The sequence below is a fragment of the Sebastes fasciatus genome, chromosome 8 (genome assembly GCF_043250625.1).
Source record: "Sebastes fasciatus isolate fSebFas1 chromosome 8, fSebFas1.pri, whole genome shotgun sequence".
Classification (NCBI taxonomy): domain Eukaryota; kingdom Metazoa; phylum Chordata; class Actinopteri; order Perciformes; family Sebastidae; genus Sebastes; species Sebastes fasciatus.
Window position 1 is genome coordinate 31,736,715 of NC_133802.1, and position 10,832 is coordinate 31,747,546.

The following is a 10,832-nucleotide window of genomic DNA, read 5'->3' on the forward strand; positions in this document are numbered from 1 at the left end:
TGTGCTTTTCTGCATTTTACGATACATAATATCTCATAATCCAACCTTAAATACAACAATGGATAGTGCACTTATTTCTATATCATAAAGATCTACAGACAGACTCACAAACATACCAACCCCCCTTACAGAATAATAATAATACAAATAAATAAATAAATAAATAACATTAAGTAATACTACTAATAAAAAAAATAAAAATACAAAAATGCAATCATTCTTTGGTGGAACTGCTAACAACTCATACACATCTAAAATGTGACAAAGGGTATAAGATGTCACAATAAATGTGAATATTGAGCAATCTATGAATCAGAATCAGAATCAGAATGGTGATATTGCCAGGTGTAAGAGGTATACACTAGGAATTTGCTTTGGTTTTGTTGGTGCAAGTAAACAGTATAAAAACGTTAGAATAAAATAAGAATACAATAATTTAAATTCTACCAATATACAAAATAAGCTATAAACAAAACTAAACATATGACACTTTACACAATGTTTTCATGTAAAATTCTTATCTGAAAAATAAGTAGGCTATAACTGTTGAATAAATGTAGCAGAATAAAAAGTGGGGAAATGTATATTTGTCTCTAAACTGTAGTAGAAATACCTCAAAATTGTATTTAAGTACAGTACTTCAGTGAATACTGTCCTCCACTGTTTTTTTTGTTGTTTTTTTTCCAAATGATAGTATACATAGTAACAGCAGAAAACATTAAAACATTTACAATTGTGGAAAGATGTCAATAATTTAATACTTGTTAACATTTTCTCAGATTTTGCACTGTACTATAGAAATATTATATTTGGTTGCTATGGTTACAGTGACAAAGACAGTAATGCATTTCTTTCTTATTAATTTAATTTTGATTCTCATGAAGTTCCACATTCACAAGTGTAAATTTACCAAAAAGAAGCCTAATTTCTTTGCTATTTCTTCCTCACAAAACAAAAAAGCAATGAAAACAATGAATGTATGAAATATCTTTAAAGTTTTTAAGTGAAATTATTGTCATACTCTCGCGTGTTCTTTTTTTATTTTTTATTTTTTATTTTGTTAGTTTTGTTACATTTCTTTTGTCCTTTTATGTTTATTAATTATTTTAATATCCCTAAGGAACAATTTACATCTATGTCACTGTTCTCTACTGTTAAATTCACTAGGGGGGGTGTGCGCTGACGTATTATGAGTGACAGCCCGTGGGGGCCAATAAGAACACGGGTACCTCTGCTCAGGATTCTAGACCAATGAGAATTCGTGAAAAACATCGCGTCAGTCTGCGCACCGTCATCTGATTGGTGGATACTCTAAGTGGGCGTCTCCTCGCTGACGTCACTCTGAGGAGAGAAGGAGGAAGTAAAAGTGCAGCGAGGAGGAAGTCAGTCTGTCATTTGAAGCTGTTTCTCTCTGGTACTAAAACACGCTGAACACCATGGCTCAGTAAGTTATCACACCCGTTTCTACTTCTGTACATAGTGGATGAAGTAGTGGTAGAAGTAGTGGTTAAGTTATTGTATATTAATAGTGTTTTAATGTGTTTTTAGCAGCTTTCTGGATGAGTTAGTGAACATGGAGCTGTTAGCTGTTAGCTAATCAGCTTTAGTGTTTAGTTAGTAGAAATATATGTAACATGAAGTTTAGCCTGGAAATAACCCAGATAGTGTTGCTATTTTTAGTACAAAAAGATTAGACATATGTTGTCAAGATATATTATTATAAACAACAAAACAAAACACCAAAAAACTGATCATATTTTTGCATTCTTTGCTGCTGCCTTTTATTAAACTAAATTACTGCACTAGAGCTTTTACTCTTGTGTGTTATACTCTACTTTAGCTTTTATTTTTAGCTTGTTTTTATTTTCTAATCTTTAATGTTTTAATGACTGTTTTTTAATTATGTCTTGATGTTCTTGAATGTTTATGTAAAGCACTTTGAATGCCCTGTTGCTGAAATGTGCTCTACAAATAAAGCTGCCTTGCCTTGCCATTTTTAGTACAAAAAGATTAAACATATGTTATCAAGATATATTACCATGAACAACAAAACAAAACACCAACAACTGACAATAACCTGATATTTTCAGGTGGAATTTTTATTTCATTGTTACTGTGCAATATCATTTTTCCAATTGTGCAATTTTGTTAATAGTCTGTTTATTGTCAATACAGTATATACTGCTCCTATTTTATACTTCCTTCTATTTAAATGGTTCATATTTTGCTCTTTTATTTTACTGCGTTAGCTGATGCATCTTATTTTTTGCACTATCCCCTTTCCTGCTCTACACTGCAAATGTCCCTACTGTGGGACTAATAAAGGAATATCTTATCTTATCTTATATTATTAAACAAATATATATATTTTGCATAATGTTTTTAAGTATGTCGGTGGACAGCTTTGATGCTCAGCCTGAAACCAGACACCCAGTAAATGTTATTATTTCTCCTTCACAGAGCAGACATTGCACTCATTGGTTTGGCTGTCATGGGCCAAAACCTCATCATGAACATGAATGACCATGGCTTTGTGGTAAGATGATGATGATGGCTTCTGTGTGTTTTTATTCCCACAACTTCTCTCAACTCTTGTTATCTCACTCAGTAATCAAACTCAAACCTCTCTTCCTCCAACAGGTGTGTGCTTACAACCGAACCGTGTCCAAGGTGCATGACTTCCTGAAGAATGAGGCGAAGGGCTCCAAGGTGATTGGAGCGGAGTCTCTGGAGGACATGGTGCCCAAACTGAAGAAACCCAGGAGGATCCTCCTGCTGGTCAAGGCTGGACAGGCTGTGGACGACTTCATCGACAAACTGGTACGTAGTTTGTGCTAAAAACTGTGTTACGATCACTTTGTGGAAAGTCCCATCTATCTAGCATCAACTGGCTTTGTGCTTCTTCTTCAGGTTCCTCTTCTCGAGGCCGGGGATATCATCATCGACGGTGGCAACTCTGAATACAGAGACACAACAGTAAGTCGTACTGTTTTAGCAGTAAATCTTTCTATCTCTGTTTGAGGATATTCTCATAGTATTTATGCGTTTGTGTCGTACGTACAGCGGCGGTGCAAGAGTCTGCAAGAGAAGGGCTTGCTGTTTGTCGGCAGTGGAGTCAGTGGTGGAGAGGAAGGGGCACGTTATGGACCCTCACTCATGCCGGGAGGACATAAAGAGGCCTGGTGAGTCAACCAAACTGCTCACACTTTCAGCTTCACACTAGGGCTGCACAATTAATCAACATTTTATCGAAACTGCAATATGGCTTACTGCAGGAAATTGCAATATTTGTTAAAGGTGTGTCAAAATACCATTTAAAATTACATATTGTGGTGGTGCAGAGATGTCCTGGCCAACACGTCCTATTCTACAGACTTAAGAAAACATCTTTGTTTTGTTTTCAATATGTTTTTCGATGAAAATGAGAATAATGATGTAAAAATTATCATTCCCTCTTAATATCGCAAATCATATCGCAATTGCAATATTAGTGAAAATAATCTCAATCAGATATTTCCTCAAAATCGTGTCGCCCTGCTTCTCGCTGGATGTTGGGCGTAGGGCACAGACATGCTAAAACAAACACAGTTACTGCTGATAAAGTTGGACATATGTGGGACTTTGGACACGGTGAAACAGGGACAAGATTCATTCATCCATTTCATCCAGTGAGCTAATCAATTAAAACTGTTGCTTTATTTTGAAGGCCACACATAAAAGACATCTTCCAGAGCATCGCCGCCAAGGTGGGAAAGGAACCTTGCTGTGACTGGGTGAGTGGTGTTTAACGTGTGTTTTAAGGTTTACTATACTGATTGTTATCAAGTCGTCTCACAATAATCTGACTGGCTTGCTTGGTGCAGGTTGGAGATGAGGGTGCTGGTCATTTTGTGAAAATGGTCCATAACGGCATTGAGTATGGCGACATGCAGCTGATTTGTGAGGCCTATCACCTGATGAAGGATGTTCTGGGTATGGACCACGAAGAGATGGCACAGGTGATATAATCTTAATTAGTTTGTTTTTTTTGTGTGTGATGTGCCAGTTCTGTATAATCAAATGGAAAAAAACTAACTATATTTCATCAAACTGTGGTTCAATCACTCAGACGTTCGACAGCTGGAACAAGACAGAGTTGGACTCCTTCCTGATCGAGATCACGGCTAACATCCTTAAGTACAGAGACTCCGATGGTACACATCTGTTGCCCAAGATCCGCGACAGCGCTGGACAGAAGGGCACAGGGAAGTGGACGGCCATTTCAGCCCTGGAGTACGGCACACCTGTGACTCTGATCGGTAAGAGGAAGAAAGGAGGTTGTAGACAAGGAAGTGTCTTGTTTCCTGCTCTCTTCTTCCAATGCTGGCTGCTTTCAGTAAACTGTTTGTCATGATGACAAAGGCAGAAGGCATTACGTCACGCCCGTTAAGATTCCCACACCGCTTTAAGAAATTCAAAAGCAAATCCGAGTTGTTTTGGTTTATCTTTGCCAGTTATCTGACACACATCGTTGGCCAGCGAGCTTCTTCTAGAGAACGTGATCGATATGTGGCTGCCACTAAGAAGATTGAAGGCTTTTCTAGCGGCCTGCTCATCTCAAGTGACATAAGGAGGATTTGTGATACTCTCCGCAGCTTTGCTCTTCGCTTTGACTGTGTGACAGTCTGTTTCACAAACAGGTGGAGGTCAGGGAGCAGGATTAATAATCCAGGGATAGGGCTGCAACTAACGATTATTTTCATTGGCCATTAATCTGTCAGAAAGACATGTAAATATTGCACATCCCCTTAGAAAACTATATATAAAAATGTCAATAAATGGTTAAAAAAATGTTGATCAGTGTTTCCCAAGATATTCAGTTTACTGTCATAGAGGAGTGAAGAAACCAGAAAAGCTGGAATCAAAGAATGTAGATTTTAGGACAAGGGGTGTCATCCTATCAGCTCATGTTCCTCTAAACAGACACATTTTGTGCATTGTTTTTAAGTTAAAGGCACATACATGATAAACTTAAGTTCAATCATGCAGATATTTTGCAGCCCATCACCAAATCCCTGCAACCATAGTAGAGATTAGATTTTATAAAAACGTATTTGTTTCCTCGATCTCTCGCGGTACTGTAGCTCCTCTTGTGATCGAGAGATAGAGAGATTACAAAAGGCTTCATTGTGTTGAGAGCAGGCTGACAGGCCGGTACAGTGTGCATGGATGAATTTCTGCACCCAACAGGGAAAACATTCCTCACCAGGATAGTTCACCGTCTGTACACATTTTCTCTCTGCCTCTCTGACCGTGGGTTGCATCACCAAGTCATGCTTACAGTCATGCAACAGTTGTTTCCTCTTATCTCGACACAGTGGTGTAATTGACATTTTAATGTGGCAACTGGCAATCCCTTTTTTTTCTGATGTCATAGTGGCAAGCCCTGTTTTAACAGTATTATTACTACTGCTGAGTCATGCTGAGTCATGCTGATCCGTGGCCATTGTTTTTATGTCAGCATGATGTTCCTGCAGCATTGCTGTGGCTATGACATTGGCTAGTATAACCTGTTGTCAGAGGTTGCATGAAGTCTAAATGACTGTTTCCCGAGCTCTGTTTTACATGTGCTGAGAGCTAACCTTCTTGTCCCTCTCTCTCTCTCTCTCTCCCTCTCTGTGTTTCAGGCGAGGCTGTCTTTGCCAGATGCCTGTCCTCTCTAAAGGATGAGAGAGTGGAGGCCAGCAAAAGCCTTTTAGGGCCAGAGGGCATCAAATACAGCGGTGACAAGGCTTCCTTCCTGGAGGACATCAGAAAGGTAGAACACAGTGTTCACACATGTTGCCAGTTTATTAGGTACTCCTAGATCAAACTAATGCAGTCTAATACAACAGCCCTGCAATAAATCCTGCCGTCATGAAGGTTATAATCTCTACAAACAGATTCTGCATTCACATGTAGAATCTGTAGGCAACGGAGATTTTGGCATCGGAAGCACTCTGTCAACCAACACGTTTTTATTTATGAATGTAAAATGTACTAATATTCATTTCAAATTGTGTCACTGTGTCAGAAATAATTGATTTCTTCTTCTCTCTCCAGGCTCTCTACGCCTCCAAGATCATTTCCTACGCGCAGGGCTTCATGCTGCTGCGGCAGGCGGCCAAAGAGTTCGGCTGGACCCTCAACTACGGCGCGATCGCTCTGATGTGGCGAGGAGGCTGCATCATCCGAAGGTACCTTTAACCTCGTGTGTGTCCTCATATCAGAAGTTTGCCTCACTGCGGCCTTGTGCAACTTTATTATGTCAACAGGCATCTTTCACACTGATGGTGAAAGCTGTGGTTAGGCAGCGCAAGAGACACTTATTAAGAAAGCAAGAAGAATAAAATGAAGAAGTCTTTTTTTTATTGATGCAAGTCACTTTGCAACATTTTTAATTGTAGAATTATTCAAGGTAAAGAGGGATAAATCTTGATGTTGCACCATAAAGGAAATTATGAACTCTATTGTGTCACTGCCCTTTGCGTAATGCTGGAATCAGAAATCTATATGTAGGAAAATATGACCCTCTCTGTAAAATCAGACTGAGAGGAGAATGAGGAAATTATAGTTGTGACACTGGTTTGCTTTGTGTAATCTGGCAAAGACGTTCCGTAATATATACCAAATATAACACACCAGTATGACTTGGATTGACTTTATTGTTCAACTCAGTGGGAATTTGTCTTTGGCTTCTCCAAATGCAGCAAAGTTACATACATTAAAACATACTTCTGTGTAATACTGTCATTAATGCTGCATTTATACTGTACATTTCAAGAAATATTCTTATTTATACCATTCTGGCATTTATATTAACCCACTCAATAGATCCTACTTCTCAGCATTTTATATTACTTATAAGCATTTGTATTTACTTATTTGCACTGTGGTTATTTGTTATATATTGCATGTCTTAATGCAAATATTTGATATTTATCATTTGCTTATTTTTAATTTCAGTACTTGCTTGTATTTCTTTACATATATTGTAGCATTATGCACATAATTTACATGTTACATAGTCCTTTATTTCCATTTCTTTGTTTATACAAGAGCATCTGTAACGCCCCAATTTCCCCCCCTGGATCAATAAATTATGAAGTTATTATTAATTATTAAGTATACAGTAAACAATAGTGCAATGGACAGGTAGCAGCAGGTTATATAAATAATAACAGAGCACATCTTGGAGAATAACAAGTGTTCCCTGGTGCAGTCATAGGGAATAGTAAGTGTAGTGGATGTGAGGTATTTATATGTTTATGCTTCCTGTGTACAGCTTGCAGTGTGTAGCTTCATTCAACCTGGTTATGGTATTTTTTTTAATGCATTTTACAGTTATTTAATGAAATGTGCCTTTTACTTTGAGTAGAATCTTTTCCTTTCACTATTACCACTGTTGGCTAACGCTGCTCTCTCCCCTCCCCACCAGTGTCTTCCTGGGTGAAATCAAAGAGGCGTTTGACCGGGACGCTGAGCTGCAGAACTTGCTGCTGGACACGTTCTTCAGTAATGCTGTGCAGGAATGTCAGGTAAGAGGAAGGAGGAAGTGGCCAAACACCAATCTGCAATACCCACATTGACAAAGACGCACAAAACAAGTTATTTCCTCTTTTACAAAGAAAAAAAGAGTGAAAAGCACCGCTAGTTGGTTTAACCGTCAGCTGTCTGAGATGCGCTTTTTGGTTGTTTTCAACTGAAGTCTGGTAATTTCTTTTTACATTGTATTTAAGGCTGTCAAAGTTATCGCGATAATAACGTGGTAAGGGAAATTTGTTTTAACGCTACTAATTTCTTTAACGCAACCTGCGATTTGTAAAGCTAAAGAATCCATTGGTACCAAACCAACTAGCTTGTCACGAAGGAGGCTAAATAACGCTCCAAACTTACGCTACATTTTGGCAAGGAAGAGGTCCCTTGACCTCTGACCTCCAGATATGTGAATGTAAATGGGTTCTATGGGTACCCACGAGTCTCCCCTTTACAGACATGCCCACTTCATGATAATCACATGCAGTTTTGGGGCAAGTCATAGTCAAGTCAGCACACTGACACACTGACAGCTGTTGTTGCCTGTTGGGCTGCAGTTTGCCATGTTATGATTTGAGCATATTGTTTTATGCTAAATGCAGTACCTGTGAGGGTTTTGTGGATCAATATCTGTCATTGTTTTGTGTTGTTAATTGATTTCTAATAATAAATATATACATTTGCATAAAACAGCATATTTGCCCAATATTTTAAGCGATTGACATCCCTAATTGTTATTTTCAGGTGATTATACACTAGGGAAAACTCACTACCACTACTTATTATTATATTAGTAATACTATACTATATTTCTACTACTTACTAACTTAAACATACTTATTAGTATCATATTCCATTTCTGCCAATAGATCTCTCTAAATGTTACACACTGGCCCTTTAACACCAAATTGCATGACCGCCATGGAAAAAAAACAACTGTTGTTAACCTGTTTAATCTCTTTGTTTAGGAGTCATGGCGCAGAACAGTCAGCACTGGAGTCCAGCATGGCATCCCGATGCCGTGTTTCACCACAGCTCTGTCCTTCTACGATGGTTACAGACATGAAAAGCTGCCAGCCAACCTCCTCCAGGTAAGACAACAGTTAATGCAGAGCCCACTGAGCATATGGCCGAGTGTGAAGGCATATAGGATTAAAAAGATCACGTGTAGCTGTGGTGTTGGGATCTTGGGGCTTTAAAGGGATAGTTTGGGTGTTTTGAAGTGGGACTGTATGATTTACTTATCTATAGTCGATGTATTACTTACAGTAGATGATGGTTGGCACACTCCCAGTTTGGAGAAGCAGACAGGAGTTATCATACGGGAGCAAAGCAATGTCCTGCTGTGGACGGTACCAGCAGCAAAACATATTTTAGCAACCTGAAAGAAAGGCTCACCTAGAAAAATCAATGTCCGTTTAAGTGTATGTTATATTTAGAATATTTTCGATTAGAGGGGGAGGTGTAGAGAGAGAGATGTGTGTAGAGAGAGGTGTAGGTATAGAGATGTAGAGAGAGATGGAGATGTAGAGAGAGAGAGAGAGAGTTAGAGGTGTGCAGAGAGAGAGAGAGAGAGAGAGAGAAAGTTAGAGTTGGAGGTGGAGAGAGAGAGAGAGAGAGTTGTAGGTAGAGGTGTAGAAAGAGAGAGTTATAGATATAGATATATAGATTTAACAGTAGTGAAACTAGTCCTTAGTGTCTGTGTGGGTGTTATCCGTGTTAACCGTTAAGTGTTGTTGTTGTTTCAGGCTCAGAGAGATTACTTTGGAGCTCACACATATGAACTCCTGTCAGACCCCGGTCGTTTCATCCACACCAACTGGACCGGCCACGGTGGGAACATCTCCTCTTCCTCCTACAACGCTTAAGGATCATCTTCACGTCATGGAAAGACGAGGGGAAGATATCTGTGAGTGAGAGAAGAAGACATGTTACACATTCCAGCTTTATAACCATGCTCCCCCCCCCTCCACCCCAAACAATCACCTTAATCCAACTTTTTACTCCCCTCAAAGACGCAACGTTAGTTTTATTTATCAAGAAGCGGAATCATAAATTGTGTGTTGTAAACTCTTCAGCCTGTAGGACCAACCAACAAAGTGTTGACTCCATCTGGATACTATCAGGCTAAAGTTGGGCCCAGAGTTCACGGTGTTAACACTGGATTAAGTTGAACCATTGCACTGTACTGTGTTAGGCTAAATAAAGATCTCAATCCCTTTCTAATTAGCTTGTATGCTCCTTACTCTCTGGTCGCCTTAAACAGGATTGAGGTGTGTTTGTGTGTACAGCGCTAAATCAGGCAACTAGTGACATAAGGTGACGGGATATTCAGTGAGCCACAATTGCGTATCAATACATGTCTGAAGTGTAGATATATATACAGTGAATGTTAATATACAAACTAGAAAGTGCACACCTCCCCTACAGTTGCATAATCCTACAAATTGGCTATTTCAGTGATTAAAAATATTGTTTTAATCTGTATCTTGCCCCACATCAAAATTAAATTTGGTGACAGACAATCATGGGATACCTGTGTCAAATTTGTGTCATTAAAAAGAGTACAGAAAATTGTGAAATTGCGCACAAAATGATCAAATCCTGTCTTTAAAAATAGAATACTGGACCATTTAGTGTGTTGTCCAGCAGGTGGCCCCAAGACCCTGACACATGTTTCTTTATACACAGTGACTCAATAGAATGACACTGAAAACTTTGGTTAATACATGACCAAAACTGAAAACAGTTTGCCGTTGTAAGTGCAAGATAAAGAGGAAGGACACAATAACTTAAAGACAAATATCATTAATGCATATCAATACTGATTCAACTAGATAGTAAGGTTCTAGGCTGTAGTATTGGATTGTAAGGTACAAAAAAAACACTACAGTCTCAACAAAAACTGAACTTTATATTTATCCCAAAGGTAACATTTATCGCAGGGCTCTAGGCTGAGATTAAATTGCACAGGTAATGCTGTGTCCAAAGATACTGGTCATGTTTAGAAGGTTGCCTGCAAATTGCAAAATCTGATCTGAGATCTGCAAAAACTCATGCGAGACTCGCTGCCCGACAAACTTAACTATCAATGTCTGACCTTAAAGTAGAAGTAAAACGTTCAACCGAGTTAAGCTGGTTTGCTAAATGGATCTCCACTCTAATGAAGCATTTTAAAACAAACATGCCCGCATTTAGGAGAAAAAAGAAGAAGATACATTTCATCTTTTTGTGACATGTTTGTTTTAAAATGCCTCATTAGACTGGAAATCCATTTA

General features: G+C 38.7%; 1 protein-coding gene across 1 annotated transcript; it reads left to right on the top strand.

Moving 5' to 3' along the window:
- The first annotated feature begins 1,361 nt into the window (after positions 1–1,361).
- Positions 1,362–9,780, top strand: pgd (phosphogluconate dehydrogenase). Its single transcript, XM_074645095.1, has 13 exons — positions 1,362–1,444; positions 2,461–2,536; positions 2,641–2,820; positions 2,911–2,976; positions 3,064–3,182; positions 3,707–3,773; positions 3,864–3,998; positions 4,109–4,298; positions 5,667–5,797; positions 6,082–6,215; positions 7,457–7,556; positions 8,523–8,645; positions 9,303–9,780. Exons 1-13 carry the CDS (start codon positions 1,437–1,439, stop codon positions 9,420–9,422), a joined length of 1,449 nt encoding a protein of 482 aa, XP_074501196.1. The 5' UTR covers positions 1,362–1,436; the 3' UTR covers positions 9,423–9,780.
- The last annotated feature ends 1,052 nt before the right edge of the window (positions 9,781–10,832 follow it).

What these genes read in the sequence shown, in the direction of transcription:
- pgd (XM_074645095.1), top strand. An exon ending in GGAGGACATAAAGAGGCCTG is followed by an intron (nt 3,183 to 3,706) that starts GTGAGTCAACCA and finishes TTTATTTTGAAG; the next exon opens with GCCACACATAAAAGACATCT. An exon ending in ATGCTGTGCAGGAATGTCAG is followed by an intron (nt 7,557 to 8,522) that starts GTAAGAGGAAGG and finishes CTCTTTGTTTAG; the next exon opens with GAGTCATGGCGCAGAACAGT.